Below are 17,488 nucleotides of genomic sequence, written 5' to 3' on the forward strand. Positions count from 1 at the left end.
CACAAAGACTCCCAGCAGGAAGTGCTTGGAAATATCACTAATAAAATGGTAATTCCTACTAAATTTTCAAGAGCTGACATCATCTATATTCAGATGTTGCATGTGACACATGATAAATCCACGAGTTCCATAGCCGATTATTCATAAGCATATTGATTTTTTGACAAATAACAAATAATGTGTAATGTCTGTATTAAGTCATAGTTTCATGCATAACAACAGAACCGCAAACATGAGCACATTAGGAAATATTCTATTGATCACTGCAAATATTACAAATTATACACAAAACAACATTTTATGTTAATTTATAACATTTAAGCGAACTGAAATCAGTCATTTAAATTCTAGTAAAATACTATATGGCCTGTGACTCTTTTAGTTTAGTTATGAAGAATTTAGACTCCTTGCACACATCAGGTGTTTCAGTGGTAGGTTGGGGAACTGCGAGTCATTTCTAACGTACAGTTAGACACACTGACCTACAGTTTCCGTATTAAATTTGCAGATAATGCAGGGAATAATGATTAGACATCTACATTAGAATGTAGATGTCTAATTAGTACATTGGTATTAGTACATTAGTATGAAGATGTCACGTGCGCGCGCGCGCGCGCGTGTGCTCTAAGTGGAATAAATTTGTTCGCCCATTTACGCTGAGGGCCAGTAGCGTATTGTGTAAACATAAATGCCCAGGACACTCATATATCTTCTCATCCTCACAATTTATACGTAGTAATGATGCGCTTTGACGCACCTCCTGTTTCGAGCGTGACGTGTGCGGGTGAAAGTTGAAGGCTGTAGAAAAATCCGAGAGGGGTGTAACGACCGACAGAAAATCTGAAGTGTGTTTTATACATCGACATAAATATCTGCACAAGTTTGTACCCGGCATAAACGTTGCGCCTTATGTCTAGAATTGTAACGCCAAAAACGAATTCTTAAAGATGGAGCTGAATAGTATTTTGTCACAAATTGAAAGTGGAAATGAAGAGGACATTGAAAAGCACTTGCATCAGTATAATACAGAGGTAGGTTTCCTCCTGACTGCAGCAAGGTAGTTTTCTTGTTATTATATTACTTTTTGCGTTCAGATTTGACAGTGGCATCGTACAATAGTAATAAAAGAGGCTGGATAACGCAGTCTTCCACATAACTAGCGGTGCGATGTTTACAGACCATCAGCTCAACACAGCTAGCTAGCTAGCTAGCAAACATATTGGCTAAGCTAACAAACACTCTAGTTGGCAAGCCAACGTTAGGTTAGCTGTGTTTTTAACTGGGTTAAATTTATTAAGCTTTTGTTTCGTATGAAACAGTTCGGTAGATCAAATCTGCTATATGTATGGTCAGGTTAGTTTGAACTGTACGCGTTTAGATACATATTATTATTGCTAAGTGTATCGTATGGATGTCTCAGAACAGGGCTGAATTTGATAATTGTCTTTGATAACATTTCTATGACCGAGTTTTGCTCGTAAAAAAAGCATGTATGAGATCGAAGTTAACATCATTACGTTATTGCCAAAACGATGCACCACTATTAAACATCTGAAATTTGCTAAACTGTCTTAATTCTCGCATCAGTGTCGTCAGTGAAAATGATCTCCTCTCCACTTAATGGGATGTGTCTTTATTGGAAAGGAAGTGCTAATCCAGTTTACTGTATGTGTACCACTGTTTGTTGTTGCAGCTGTAACTGGCTGTTTGACCGTGTCAAACATGCGTCCTCTAACATCATTAATCTGATAGTAAACTGTCTGATAGCGGCTGACAGGTGCCTCACTGACGTCAGTTGTCATGATTGCCTTTAGACGTGAGGCGTTTGCCAATCTTGAAAGTGACTTGTAATAAATGTTTGAGTACTCTAAGCTCATTATAAACGTGTTTACAATACAAAAGTGCATGATCTTTTGCTTTTCGTCATTGCTACAATAAATGACCTGGAACAGCTAAGGTATTTCCTCTATTGTGTTTGCCACGTGAAGTGAGGTGTTTAATAGGCATATAAATTGAATTGCTTAATTGGTCGAAAGGAATAACAGTAACTTATGCCCTGATGTTGTCTAATGTAACCTTTGTGTCAATCTTGCCTTCTAGAACAGACGTAGGTTTGACTTTAACCACAACCAGGAGGATGCCCGAATAGTGAGTATGAGAGAGATTTCACTGTGGCTCGTATTGTGGACTTTAGCTTTCATTACATGTTCTGTAAAGTATTCTGAATGTGTTAGGTGCTATGCTGCAGTTCATATATGATACATCTGTATATCTTACATGTGTGAGGTCAAGGAGTTGCTTTAATTGATCACATTGCATCATCATCATCATCATCATCATCATCAATGGTTTTCTTAAGCAGTTTAACAGTGCTGTTTCCATTGTTCCTGCATCCCTGCTAATATCAAAGTTTTCCCTTCCTGCAGAAACTGTGTCAGGGTCTGCTGACGGTACTGGGCAGACCTGTCAGATCCAGCTGTCAGAGCACTGCCCTGGAGACCTTACGTATCCTATCGAGGGATAAACGTGTGTTGGGGCCTGTTGCCACACGTGGGGGTATCCTCACTCTGGCTGGGCTGGCGGATATTCGCGTAAGTGAGGAGAATACAGAGAAAGGTGGGCAGCAGCAGCAGCAGCAGCCTGTGGAGGAGGCAGAGACACCAGAGAAGGAGAGAGTGGTGGTGGAGGCTTTGAAGTGCCTGTGTAACGTAGTGTTCAACAGCGTGGCGGCACAGCAGGTGGGCGCAGACGTGGGGTTGGCACAGGGACTGTGTGCCCTCTTGAACTCGGCCGGCGCCAGGGGTCACGAGGTGAGCCTGTTCTCCCTGAGACTGCTCTTCCTTCTCTCGGCTCTGCGATCCGACGTGCGGGGGAGCCTCCGCAAAGAGACGAAGGCGGTGTCTCTGCTGAGGGGCGTGCTGGAAGACGCCCTGCAGGTGCGCTGGATAGGGCCCTACGAAGCCGCACCCCCAGACCCTCAGGCCCCGCCCATTCCCCCCGAAGACAGTGAGCGTGCTATGGAGGCTCTGAAAGCTCTTTTCAACATTACCATGTCTGACTTTAATGACCAAGTAAGATGACCCTTAATCTTTTAATTCCTTCTCTACTGTGAATGTCTTTGTGGTGTGTGTTGTGCTGTTGGCTTGTTTTCTGTTTGTTTTTTTTTCTATGGAGTCATGCACATCTTGGAGAATCTAGTTAAGGAGAGCGCAGTACACTGATAAAGGATGTAGTGGAACCTTGCATAGAAACTTTTATAATGTTAGGTTTCATAGAAATCAGTAGTTTCACCCCCAGTGCATTAGTTTTTTCACTGAGTGCCTTGAGCATAGCTTTTCCTTTAATAAGTGGACTCCTTAGATACAGGTTTGAAAGCACACTTGTTAACAGTAAGCCCATAAGAGAGTTTTAGAATAATAAGTTGGTTACACATTAATTCCAATAAGCTCCAGATATCCAGAGGGAATCCTTACTGAAGTCCAGTCCAGCGAAGTAGGAGGAGAGGACAGCGTCGGTTTTAGGTGATAACAGACTGTTAAATTTTTGCTGAATTATTGATGGTAAAGAGACAGTGAAAGCCCTCTAGGATTCTGGGAAGAGAGATTACAGCCCTGTCTGTGGTGAGGTAAAACCCTTCAGCGTCTAATCAGCTCTTCGCCTCTGAGACGTTAAGAGGCTTATCAGCTAGATAACCTGTTCGTAATGCTTCTGATTTCGGATAAAGGATGGTGAGAATGTGGTGTGGTTGCCCCATTCTTCACTGGTAAGCACTCAATATCACATCACCATAATGGTTAGAAACACTTTCTAATGCTGACTTGGTGCCTATACTCATGACTTTATTAGTAACTGCTGACCACAGTCATTAGATGTCTGTTGTGCTGTGTGACTAGTAGGTATGACATGTAAAGTTAGATATGACAATATGTTAGATTTGTCATACATTACACAGTAGGTATGTAATGTATGTATGTATATATATATATATATCTTTGGAGCAGTTGGGTGTTCCTGGCTTGTTTTTACTGAGTAGCTGTGAATTGTAGTGGTCACTTGTAAATGTGTATGCTTGCATGTATTGGACAAAAGATCAGGTGCATGTGCTGCTTTGTAAGAAGTGAGGAGTTTCTCTGGGTGTATTATTTGTGTGCCAGGTGCTCTCTCAGGCTCTTTTCATTCTCTTCACTCCTCAATCATGATGTCCTGGAGAGGGTCACGAGGTCAATAATAGCACTGAAAGAACTAAAACTCTCCTTCTCTCTCTCTCTCTCTCTCTCTCTCTCTGGCTTGCATCCCCTCCTCTCCTTTTTCTTATCCCTCTCCTTCTCTCTCCATCTCATTAAGCAGTAACAAGCCTTGTTAATGATTCTGTTGTTCTTTCTCTGTTTTGGTAGGAAGATGACCATCAGCTCCACCTGATTGTGGCCATAATGCGGCATCTTTTGATGTTAAAGGCTCACACAGAGGAGAAAACAGAGGAGGCGCACAGGTTAGTGCACCTCCTTCATATAAGAGAGATAGAGTTGGACTGAAGTTGGACACAAACGGCTGTGTTCCCTTGTATTGGCCAGGAACTCTCTCCTTCTCTCACTTAGCTGTGGTAACTGATGTTCCGGTGGCCATGTGATCTTTGGTAGAAGTGAATAATGCTCTTCTCTAAGCTCATGTGGTGCTTTATGACACTACTTGAATTGTCATGTGAACTACTGTGTGACGGGGGGACTTGCGCCACCATTTGTGTAAAAATCTTGTTTTGAAAAGCAAAGCAAGATTTTTAGAAAAGTCTGTATGTTTCTATAACTGCTTTCATTCCATAACTTTACTCTAGCATGTTATGTTTTTGTTGTAGTTGGTCTGATCATTCGTTATACAGTGCACGATTAACCCACACTGTGTCACACAAAATATAGACAGAAAACCATAAGGGAGTCACCTGCTGTCTTTAATTAAAGGCTCTTTTGCTCATGAGTATTTTGAACTGATGGAGTGTCGGACAGAGATTCATGACAGGGCTAGAGCAAGTGGAATGCCAGTCTACTGTCTGTGAGTGAAAGAGTGTCACCTAAAAGTGATTAATTGGACACCCCTCTGCCCTGAAGGCAGAGGTCCCCCGGTGCATACCGAAAGTCCACTCCCCTCCCTGTTTTTCTGGGTTTGACTCATTGTGCGTCTCATGGCTCAGCCTTTGGGCCTTTCACACCTCTGGTATGTCCTTCTCTGTCTCTTGACAGAACCAGAACAATGCACTCTATGACACACCGATCCGTCTGACGATATCCTGCCTCCGCGGCTAAGCAAATCGAATGGGCCAAGCTAGATTCAGTCAGCGGTCACGCCTTTGTTATGCAAACGATCCCTGACTCTTTGTCTTCAGTTTATCTGTCCTCTCAAAACGTATGAGATTGCGTTTATTTGACAGCCTTTCGCCAGCGTAGTGCCCTGAGGTGACGTCAAAGTATTCAACAGAGGTCTCAGAGAGCCGTCGTAACACAGATAAAAGCTTGGCGCAAATATTTACATGTTGTTTGCACTGGCTGCTCAGAATTTGAATCATGTGAAGTCTTATGTGTCGTTGGGTGTATTTAATTATTCCGTGCTGGAAATTTTTGTACATGCCACTCCTACAGGCAAAGAAATTGATCTGTGTGTAAGAAATTGCCTTTTCCACCGGACTGCTCACTTCCTTGTAGTGCTAACTGCTTTCAAATAGATCTCATTTCGTGTTCCAATAAAAGTCAAGGTGACTACTTAGTCATACAGAACACGGTATGACTTTAGCATCAAAATGTAGTGCCGTTACTTTATTTAGCTGGATTTACACATTCATTTAGGAGGTCCTCTCATCCAGCGTTACTTACAAAATGCGCATGCAGTCAAATAGCTGAATGATGTAAGTGCAGGTTATAGCAGCGACAGTATTCCAGAGAGAGGCTGCTATAAAGTTTGGTATCAGTGTTAGCTACAAATCAAAGCAAGAAATCACTGCAGTGCGGTGCAAGAAGTACAGAGTAGTCTGACACAAAGCAACATATTGTCCTTTCAGTGTCTTATTTGTACAAGAGTATGAGTTTGTATATATGTAACTACTCAGTTTGCTGTAATGTATTTGGCGAAGGGCAAATGCGATATGACAAATGCATTTTTCGGAGTAAACTGAAGCAAAGCAAAGAGCTGAATGTCATCGGTCTAACACTGATGAATAAAACCATGTGATTTGACAACATAGCCCTTTGACACAGTGCATAGGCAGAATAGTAGTGGGCCAAGCAATGAGCCTTGGGTAACACCACTAGAAAGACCGCGCTCTGCAGACACTGATCGCCTCCTGACAACTTTGTAGGACCGTCCCACACATATGGCAGAGACCAGGAAAGAGAGAAATCTCCAGGGCCCGTTTCTTCTGGTGTTGCCGTCCGATGGCATGGTACGGTGTCAGGGGCGGCAGATGGGTCTGGAAGAATCAAGAATGAAGATGAAGAGACTTTTGTTGCTGTGTACAGAGCTTTAGCAATTGCGAGGGGAGCAGTCCCAGTAAAGGGATCACACTTTAAGCTCGATGGTCAAGGAACTGAGGTGTGTCCTCCACACAAGATTCATGGTTCAGTGCCCACTTGCACCACCCCCGTCGGTCGTGTTTGCTTAGGCAAATGGCTTGAACTACAGTGTTGGGTACCGCATTTGAGTATGTACTGATCACGGGGATTGGTAAGGAAACCTTAGAAAAGAAGTCAGAGGGAATGGGGAACAACCCTTCAAACTAGTTCTCTTTTTTCCCCCAAATGTCAGTAAAAAACAAATGTGATATTTCAAAGGAAAAGTCGCCCTCGTTTTATGCCAGCTATGCCAACACTCCTGCCACATCATAACATCCTAAACACTGCCATGTTTTTCTAAATTTACCATCACTCACAGCCATGCCATAAATCTGCTGAGTAACCTTCCTGTGCACTGCATGGATGTCCTGATCAACGTTCCCAAACAGGGAGGCTTGGAGGAGTACGGGGGCAAAAACCTGGAGGCCGTGCAGGTGCTGATGGATTTCATGGTGAAAAGAATAGACAAGGTACGGTACACGGGCTGTGCTGCACAGTGAATGCAGATCACGAATCCACCACGCTTGCCGTCTGTCGCCACTAATGTCTGCTGGAGATGTGTTCTGAGGCCTAATGTGTTTCCGTGCCAACAGGGCACCAACTACAAAGAGGGGCTAACCCCGGTGCTGAGTCTGATGACGGAAAGTTCCAGACATCACAGAGAGATTCGCAGATACCTAAAGGCCAAGGTACACCACCTACCACTATCTAGCTTTCTATTGGTCCATGTTCCAGACATACCCTTAGATAGGCGGTCAGTTTCATTCCACACTCAACATACCTGTCAATCTCTGCAGTGGTTCAAGTGAGAACAGTGTCACATTCTATTAAAAAGCGATTGATGCGGTTTGTTTTCCGTTGGCTTTTGCCACTTTAATTGTAGAAGCACTGGCATATCTGGTCATTGGCTTGTGAGTGTGTTGAACAAACATGTAAACTAATTATGTTTGTACCTCACAGATTACTAGTCCCATTCAAATAAATTACTTTATCAACACAATCGCACATTACATCAAATTAGATTCCTATATAGAAAGACTTATAACTTTGATCATTGTCAAGGAAATATTATATTGTAGTAAAAATTAAATTGTTACATAGTTAGATTTTATGCAGGTATGAACACTAATTCACAGCATGTATTTATTATCTATGTGACTGTTGTTATCTTTAGAGTCAGTCAGCTCCTTTTTAGCCGCTGCGACATTTCACAAACTTAACACTTCAATGACTTTTTGAAAAGTGCTTATCGCACACCGTTTCAGATCTGTTCTAAGCAAACGGTCTCCTTTTTTAAATATCTCCTTGGTCCCAAGGTGCTGCCCCCTCTGAGAGACGTGAAAGAGAGGCCGGAGGTGGGCACCACAGTCCGGAACAAACTGGTACGACTCATGACCCACGTGGATATGGGCGTGAAACAGGGTGCCGCTGAATTCCTGTTTGTTCTCTGCAAAGAGAATGGTGAGTGTGTGTGTGTGTGTGTGTGTACACTGAGAGAACTCACAGGGCTTGAGGGTCATTATGTGTTTTGCTGTGTTTGAGGGTAATGACTCAAATCTGTTTTTTTTTTTTTTTTTTTTTTTTTTTTAAATGAATTCCAGATTATATAGGTCCTGGTTTTCAGTTAAGTGAACGACAAAAGAATCTATGCCTTTCAGCCCTCCTCCTGACTTTCGTGGTTGTGACCTCTGATTTGTTTGTGTTCGCACTCTGTCTTCTGAATATCTTGCAGTGGACAACCTGTTGAAATACACTGGCTACGGTAACGCCGCGGGGCTACTGATGGCACGGGGTTTGTTAGCTGGAGGAAGAGGAGAAACGGAGTACTCTGCTGACGAGGACTCGGATACTGAGGAGTACAAATTAGCCAAGCCATTGTGAGTACCCAAAGCCCTCTGGTTGTGTCGTTGCTATGTGTCGCAAATTCTAAATTGGCCTGATCGAAGTCCTTCCAAAGAAAGGACGTTATTTATTTGAAATCCAGAATTCACGATCCAACAGCTATATTCTCGTACGATCTGCTATAGGGTATTACCACGTGCGCACCATCATGAAAATCCACTTTATGTTGTTTTTATTCTTCCATGCTTGATGTTACTTCTCTCTCACATACAAGTTCTTATTGCTCTGATTTAATGTTCACAATGGCTTGGGCAGATGTGAAATAAGACATAATTAGACTTAATGGTGATCATTAAATCATGTTTTGGTTCTTTCCTGTCTTCTGTCAGCATTAACCCAATCACGGGCCATGAGGAGAAACCCATGCCTAACCCTATGGAGGGGATGACTGAGGAACAGAAGGAGTATGAGGCCCAGAAGCTGATGAACATGTTTGGAGAATTGTCAGAGTAAGCCCACCCCCCCCCAAAAATTCTTTGTTTCAGTTTAGCTCCGTCTTTGCACCGAAGCTCATTTGCTACAATTAATCGGTTACTTTTCCGAGGAAGTTGATACAGTCCAAAGTAATGAACACTTAGCTCTAATCTGAAGTAATCAGGTGGTAAGTAGATTCACAAAAAATTCAAATTGGATGCTGTGATCGTTGTGTTTTCAGTGTACACTGGTATGTGTGTATGTTTGGGGGCACTCGGGGGCAGCCGTGGCAGGCTTGCGACCGATCCCCTGGTCCGGCAGGAGAAATGAGGGAGGGACGCCCCTCCCTCCATACTCTCTCAACACCCATGGCTGAAGTGCCCCCTGAGCAAGGCACTTAACCCTCAACTGCTCCCCTGGCACTGCGGTTGCCCACTGCTCCTGGTGTGTATGTGTGTGCTCACATCTCACTGCTCCTGGTGTGTATGTGTGTGCTCACTTCTCACTGCTCCTGGCGTGTATGTGTGTGCTCACATCTCACTGCTCATGGATGGGTTAAGTGGAGAGGATGAAATTCGCCACGGCAAACAATATGGTGGCAGCGACTACTTCAGGTCTGCGGTCCGCGATGGCTACTTACCATGGTCCCGAAGACCGCAGTTTCATCTCGCTGTGCGCTATGTATATTATGACTGGGATGACAATAAAGTGAATTTCATTTTATTTCATGACTCTGGATCAGAGCATGGTCAGTGTGGCCAGTACAACGCACTGCAGTCAGGCTCAGTGTTGTATTGTTGTTGACCTTTCCTTAAACAACTGCTGCTAAACACAGGAGAGAGAGAGAGAGAGAGAGAGAGAGAGACAGCCAGCAGTGAGGAAGCACAGGACGGCACTGAGCGCGCTCCCTACCAACCGCTTCATTAAGCCAGGAATCCGCAGCCTGTCGCCCTCTGCCTCAATTATAGCCGGCCCTGTTCCGCGCTGCCCGCATTCAACAGGAGTCAATGCCAGCCGCCTCTGCTCCCCCATGCCGCATTAATTACCAACTAATTGGCACACACAGTGAGGTCGTGGGCTCGAGGCTCCTTTATGCTGTGCATTCAGCGATTTTTTTTTTTTTTTTTTAATAACATATACGAATCCTTCTTTTATACACCACTGTCTTTATTCAACAGAGGCACCAAACATTGTCCCTAAACAACAAGGAGTGGACTTACAGACACAGGCTCAATTAGGGGGGCTTTGGTGTATATATATATATATATGTGTGTGTATGTGTGTGTGTGTGTGTGTGTGTATGGCCAGTGTTAAATTTGCAAGCACAAGAGGTCATAGTTTTGGTTGTCTGTCCAAACGGCGGGCCTGTCATAATGAATGGCGTGTGCCGTGAAGAGGTGGATTCCTCTCTGGAGAATGGATCCCCCTTTTCTTCCTTCTCTCTGTCTGTCTCTTCTCCGTTCTGTGTGTCAGGGTGGAGTTGGGGTAGTGGTGTTTGGGTGAGGGGGGCGGCAGGGCCTGAGTGACGGCTAGCGTTGGTGCTCAGGAGATTGCTCAGGGCCTCGGAAGAATGTTTTTCCCTCCTTGTCACTGCTTAACTCCAAACCCAATTAGCACTGACTTAGAACCTACACACACACACACACACTCACGCACACACACACATTCAGTACGGAAACTGAATGCTAGGTTTGATAAGGGATCATTTAGCTAAGAAGGTAATTGGTTTCTGTGTGTGTGTGTGTGTGTGTGTGTGTGTGTGTGTGTTTGGGGAGGGGTATCCTTTTGTCTCCTTTTATGCAGGCATACTCGTTATCTCTTTCTCCTCATCATGGCTTGTTATGACTGGTTTGTTTGATATCACAAAGCCTTGTTTAGGTGGTGGTGATCAGAGCTCTGCCCTGTGTTTATGCATAAGTTTTGAAATATTCCTCACTGTTCTGTAGTGCTCTGGCTTTGTAGTTATGATTAATGGAAAAAAAAAAAATCTACTCAACTAAACGGCCAGTCTTTTGACCTCATCGTATTCCTTTGATTGTAAACAAGGGCGTTTACCGATCACTGACAGCTTGAACAATTATAAGTCGCGAGGTGGGTTTAATTGTGTCCTTCAAACGAGAGCACCTGACTTAGAAACTTCACAGAAAGGGATTATACTGAAACAATATTTCATCTTCATTTAACTGAGAGATTCCTCTTATTTCTCTGAGCTTGTGAAGAGAGCAGGTTCACTCAGTGTGAGAGAAAGTTTTCTGTGTGAATATGAATGTGATGGAGTGTACACAGTGTGAGTTCTTTGACTCGAATGTGACCTGCTTGATAAAGAGAACACAGCACATATTACTGAGTTTCTCCCTCTTCACAAGTAGTTCTTATTCACTTTTATTTTCAGAATTCAGCTTTGATCTGTTTTTTTTTCCCCCCATTGTTCCAATTATGCTTTCACATCTGCTAACTCTAAGGTCAACTACTCAACACATTGCTATCTGGATTCTTTTTTTTTTTTTTTTCTCCAGTAGTCTGACAAAACAAACAAACAACTTACTGTTAAGAAAATATTAGAAATGTTTGGAATGTGAACCCTCTATCAGTGTGTGTGGTAAATATGACTAAATATGATTAATATGGCAAAACACAAATTTAGAAGATGAATTATCCAAGTAGTATATCAAATACAACATTAGAAAGTGGATTTTACAAAAGAAAAAGAAAAAAAAAAGTAGAAAATAATGTTCACCATTTTAAATCCCAATAAGAAGTGGAATTTAAAAAAAAAAAAAAAAGAAAAAAGTTTTAAAGTGGGTTTACTGAAAACAGGGTTGTCAGATGATTCTCACTCTCAGTTCAGCAGACGTATAAGAATTTGAGTGGTCACTGTCCATCTCATTACAAACGCAGAGTTGGCTTTATTCTCAATATTGTGGAATTACAAGTTCATTTGTGTTTGAATCCAGCAAGTGAATGCAAATGAGCTTTTTTTCCCCCTGGAAGCTTTGATTGGATAATGCTCTGATAAATCATCTCAGGCAGTCCTTTGATTGGATAATGCAGTGATGAATCATCTTAGGCTGCACTGGTGACACTTGGTGCAGATATAATTGGATTAGCGTGGAGGAGCTGCAGTGGCTTTGAAGAGATTAGAATGAGCACTGATCCTGTAATTAAACTGCTCTGGTGGGGGGAGGAGAGAGCCAACATGACCAAAAGACTGGGATTGGGGTGTGTGTGTGTGTGTGTGTGTGTGTGTGTGTTTGAAGGGCTGTCCTTGGGGTTGTGATCCAAGGGCTCTTCTGTAGCCGGATGTGAGGGAAAAGAAAAGAAAGATGTTCTACACATCAGCAGGCCTCTTTAGAACAAGGACCTGAATGAGACCACAATGGCCAGCACAATGTGTTTCTTTCTAAAAGCAGGTGGATTTCAGTGACAAATTGGTTGGTTTCAAAAAAACAAAAAAAACCCCAAAACCCAACAAGCGATCTTTGCAGAGATACAACAAACCTGTGGAAACATTGATCACTGTGGCTGGCAGGCAATGTCAAACTCTTGTGATGTGTCTCTTTTTTATTTAAGTCTTCTCAAGAATAAAACTAAACAGTTTACAGTTCATAATATACAACAGGCTGAAAATGAATAGATATTGAAAGTTAAGATCACTCTTTAATTAAAATTGCCTAAAATTGCTCATCAGTGTTTGCATTCCAGTAATCAGACTACATCAGATAGGCTATATCAATGTTCATATCTTGTCACATTTATGGATTCTTCATTTTGGAGGAGTGGATTGGTAGCGTTGCTGCTTGGTCTTTTGTTTTGTCTGCGTCTAATCATGAGTACACACTCTTATGTTTGTCTAGTGGACGGTGGACGGAGTTGTATCGTATTCAGTGTAGTATGTTTACTTTTCAGTTTGTTAATATGTGGTCATATCAGCCTGTGCTAATGTATTTATTTAGCCTCGTAAAATGACAACAGAGTTGTAGTTTACATGCTGTACAGTGTCAATCATGTTAGTATAGACTAGTTAAGATTTACACTCATCATTTGAATGGTTTAACTGTGTCTCACCTCTGAGTCTAAAATTTTAACTGTCTGAAATATCCAATTGCGATATAGTGTAATTTGTGACTGCTGGACTGAGGGTGTACATATCTGGTGTAGTGCTAGCATGCATCCATGTGAGAAAGCTCTACTGCGTACCTTAAGATGTTGTTCATTCTCCATGTTTGTCATTAGGCTCTTGTATGATTTCATCTGATCCTGCACTGTCTTTGGCCTGTTAAATGATCTCAGTGCATGTGATTGTGTTTATGTGCAGTTCGTTACTGAACGTGTAGGCTAATTTTCATCTCAGTAATCACAATTTGGACAAACTGACCCCCTGCATTCATTTACTTATTTCTAAAATCATTCGATCATTGCCGTGTGTTGTTGTGTTCACATGCTGTACATTATCTGTTTTGTTCCTCTATTTCAGATTCGCATATTGTGTAAAAGCAGTTAAGTTTTGAGGAGCGTTGTGGTGGTTGACAGCCATTATTAACTCTTTACTGGCATTTAACTGGCTGGCTTGCCGGCCTGCGCCATCAGGCCGCTCCAGGTTGTTGCAGAATGCCGCTACACGCCTGGTATTCAACCTCCCTAAGCACTTTCATGTCACTCCACTGCTTACTGCGCTCCACTGGCTTCCGGTAGCAGCCCGCATCCAGTTCAAGACACTGGTGCTGGCCTACCAGGCCACAAGAGGCTCCGCCCCATCATACCTTCAGTCTCTTATAACTCCGTACACCCCAACTAGGACCCTCTGCTCTACGACCTCTGGACAACTGACGGCCCCCTCACTCTGGGAACCTGGCAGCCACTCCTCCCGACCACGCCTCTTCTCCGCCATTGCCCCGAGGTGGTGGAATGACTTCCCCCATGCAGTCAAGACTGCGGAATCTCTCCAGAGCACAGATTTTTCACCACGCTATTTTTCATTTTCCCTTGAACTGAATCAGATATTATCACTGTCCCAGGATGTCACAATCAAACCTTGAAATCTGAAATTGCCATGGATTATGTCCCAACACACGAGCAGCAGCCAGGCTTACGGGGCAGGCTGATGGACCTCGTGGTCCCAGTAGAAAGTTGTCACCGCCACACATTTCCTGTCATAAACTAGAAGCGAAACTTCGGAGCCGGGCTCTGCAGCAGGTCACTCACATTGTCCCTCGCCACTCAACCAGCCCTCATTCCACCCTCACCTGCAAAACTACAACATAAACCTCATAATCTGTGGTGCCAAGAGACACAGGCAAATGCCTGCCTGATGGATGAAGGTATCACCAATGGCACACACCAGGGAAGAGCCTCCATGTACTGCCTGCAGTCTGAGAAGTTGAGAACCCAGTTAGATGCCTTGAGGTATCCACTGACCCAGCTCCTCCACCTTCAGTTCTTACTGCACTGTCTTTGGGTACAGCTCACGTTTCTGTTGATGCTGGCCGTGTTGAAGCGTAACGTGTGACATTGCTGAAAAATGACAGTGGTCTCCCATTCATTCCCCTCCTGCTCCTTCACTCAGCAGGTTGTTCCTGGTCTTGACCTAGGTGTTGGATTTTTTTTTTTTTTTTTTTTTTTCAGAAAGAGGTCTAGTCAGGTGTGACTCTGAGGTATGTTGGGGTATGGCTGAACGTCCTTCTGACAAACAGAGTTTGGATGATCTTTGTAGCCCTGGTTTGGCATGCTACATTACTAAACAAGCTTGCACGGCGACAAACTGATGGTCTGATGAATCACTCTCATATAACCAGCTGGAGTGTGCAAACCTTTTCAACGTGCATTCACAGATGAACATTCTGGAAAAGTTAAAAAGAAAAAGGCAGTGCCAAGCCTGAGTCGCAGTCTGAGTCAAAACTCCGGAGTCAAAGCTCTGGAGTCACGGACGTCGACAACTACATTAGTTGATGTCTATCATCAGTGGGCTCATAAACCTCTTTATAGCACCAATCAAGCTTCAGAGTGCTTTGGGCAGTGAGAAAGATTGTGCTGTGAAATGCCAGCTGGATGCTTATGTGGTGTTGGATGATGAAGCAGAAATTACACTTATCCTTTATAGCACTGCTCAAAAAGTTGGTGTAAAAGGTCAATCTGCAGCTCAGTCCTTCATAGTGTGAGGCAAGCAGTGTCCTGCCCATTAGGTGGACCTGCAGCTGTGAAGACCCACATGGAGTGGACTTTGCAAGAATTGGGCTACAGGTGGTAATCTTGAACTATGAACAGAACTCAATGTGAGTCATCACTTTGGAGACGCGTAACAAATTCAGGCGGCACTGAGGAGCTTCAGTAGGCTGCCTGCATGTGACACTGAGGACACTGAACAGCTCAAAGTGATTGCTTGTCTGCTGAAGGCAATTCCCTGAAAACGTAGGAATTCGAGCCAATGGCAGACTGGTCACCCTTGCATGAGATGATGGAAAACCAGCCAGCTCCTCTGTGCTGGTGACCACTGTGGTGATTTGTTGAAGTGGGATCATTCAAGCTGATCTGGAGCTGATCATTCAGGATTACAGCGCCAGACTTCATCACCCGAGGGCCACAAAGGGTATTTTCTGATGAAGAATACTACTCATCAAGTACCTTTTTAATTGCTCAGATTATCACTCAAAATTTTTGATAGCAGCTGGGAAAGTGTGTGCTCCTAGTTTGTGTGTGTGCTCGCTGCTCCTAGTGTGTGTGTGTGCTCACTGCTCCTTGTGTGTGTGTATGCGCTCACTGCTCCTTGTGTGTGTGTGTGCTCACAGCTAATATTATGGGTGTATAGGATGGGTCAAATGCAAAGGTTGAATTTCACTGCTCACTGCTCCTAATGTGTGTGCGATCAATGAAATATTTACTCTTCTTAAAAAACAAACGAGGACAGCTATAAAAATAAAATAAAAAAACAAAACAATTTAAAACAGGCTGATTACTACAATAGATTATCTCAAGAACACCTCTGTAACTGAGATTGCCAGAAACTTGTGTTTTGGTCACATGTGACTTTTAAGGTCCTAATGCTAAACTTTGTATCTCCACAAGCCAGTTGTACGCGTAGCAGTTTCATTTTTTTACTGTTGTAGCGAGGGTGTACACAGTGACTGCACATATCTCTGTAAAAGCCATTCATTCTGTTTATTCAGCATGCTAGTTATCACATTCTTGCATCATTCCACTCCATATTCTCTCTCTGTATGTTTAAATTAGAATGCATGTATATGTGTCTATATACATTTCTGATCACGCAGTTCTCAGCAGTCACATTAATGCTTTCATTAGTGTAAACTGGGAAACTATAATGATTGCTCATTTCAAAGAAATATAGCAACATGTCTCATCTTGCTACATTTTAAACTAGCACCTTTTAACCTTATTTTTGTTTTGTATTTGTATGAAGAATAAATACGCATGCTGTTTTTTTTTTGTCTTTCTCACATTATTTCCATGAACTTGTTCACTGCTTTTCTGACTGCTCTCAAATGATGATTATGATGATCGCTTACTTTAAGCTGATGAAACTCAAGCCGCCAGTCTCAGTAGATATAAAGCAGAGACGGTCTGAGTTAACCGTGTTAATGAATGGACTTTCCTTTGTGTTCTTTCCTCAGACGACAGGTGATCAGACCTATGGGAGTAAGGGAGGATGGCTCTCTGGCGCCCCTAGAGGAAACCATCAGTCAATACAATGTTGAAGACAGCTGTGAGTCAGACTCAGACTAGCTGCTCTGCACCTTCTTCAGGCTCCACAGGGGACTCAGTACCCTCCTGACCAGGAGTGCTGACAACATGATGGAGGTTTCAGACCACTTTGAGACAAACCTACTGCCCCACATGGGAAGCAAGCTTAGTGTCTAGGAACTTGGCAGTTGTGATTTTGTGCGTGTCATGTACCCCCCCGGTATCTGTACGTGTCTTTAATATTGGAGAAAGTACATTCCAAATGCACAACAGACACTGAATTTGAAGCGTTGATATAAAGTTTCGGCCAAAGGGTTTAAGGGGGGGGGGGTGGCCTTTAGAAAGAAATCATTTCTAACTTGTGAATGTTAATTGGTTTTAAATGAGGAGAACAACTGTGGTTCTACAATGATATTCTGAGATGAACACAAGTCGTGATACTGACTGTTTATAAACGAATAAAATGCAATGTACAGGGCATCAGACATCACTCTTTCCATCAAATATCACAACTATGACTCAACAGTTTTGTCCCAAACACAATTCTATCACAAATACTGTTGCTGGATTATTCCAACGTACTATTTCGAAGTATATTCCATTCCAAAAAGTAATTCAAATTGTTTCATGTCAGGACAAGAACAGTTATGTAATGCTGTATGAAAATGTGGAGAATTTCTGCCTTATCTGCTCTTTACAATATTATGGATTAAAATTAACGTCTTTGCTATATGCACATTTTCTCTTGCCAAGTATGCATGTTTCTATTTGAACTTTTCCTTCACTGCACCAAATTTTCCCCAGACTTCATGTTTTACGCATTATGGTCTGTTTGAACACAGTTTTCACAGAATACACTACATTTATTCAGATCATTATTAGTG

General features: G+C 42.8%; 1 protein-coding gene across 1 annotated transcript; it reads left to right on the forward strand.

The window, feature by feature from the left end:
* The first annotated feature begins 947 nt into the window (after positions 1 to 947).
* Positions 948 to 16,646, forward strand: ric8b (RIC8 guanine nucleotide exchange factor B). The gene is made up of 10 exons (XM_030790074.1): positions 948 to 1,031; positions 2,101 to 2,148; positions 2,427 to 3,071; positions 4,395 to 4,489; positions 6,913 to 7,063; positions 7,187 to 7,282; positions 7,910 to 8,054; positions 8,326 to 8,470; positions 8,825 to 8,944; positions 16,535 to 16,646. The coding sequence occupies exons 1-10, from the start codon at positions 948 to 950 to the stop codon at positions 16,644 to 16,646; spliced, it is 1,641 nt and encodes a 546-aa protein (XP_030645934.1).
* Positions 16,647 to 17,488: the final 842 nt, after the last annotated feature.

This window comes from Chanos chanos, chromosome 13, assembly GCF_902362185.1.
Source record: "Chanos chanos chromosome 13, fChaCha1.1, whole genome shotgun sequence".
Taxonomy (NCBI): domain Eukaryota; kingdom Metazoa; phylum Chordata; class Actinopteri; order Gonorynchiformes; family Chanidae; genus Chanos; species Chanos chanos.

What these genes read in the sequence shown, in the direction of transcription:
- ric8b (XM_030790074.1), top strand. Translation starts at nt 948, where the DNA reads ATGGAGCTGAATAGTATTTTGTCACAAATTGAAAGTGGAAATGAAGAG. An exon ending in TACAAATTAGCCAAGCCATT is followed by an intron (nt 8,471 to 8,824) that starts GTGAGTACCCAA and finishes GTCTTCTGTCAG; the next exon opens with CATTAACCCAATCACGGGCC. An exon ending in ATGTTTGGAGAATTGTCAGA is followed by an intron (nt 8,945 to 16,534) that starts GTAAGCCCACCC and finishes TTCTTTCCTCAG; the next exon opens with ACGACAGGTGATCAGACCTA.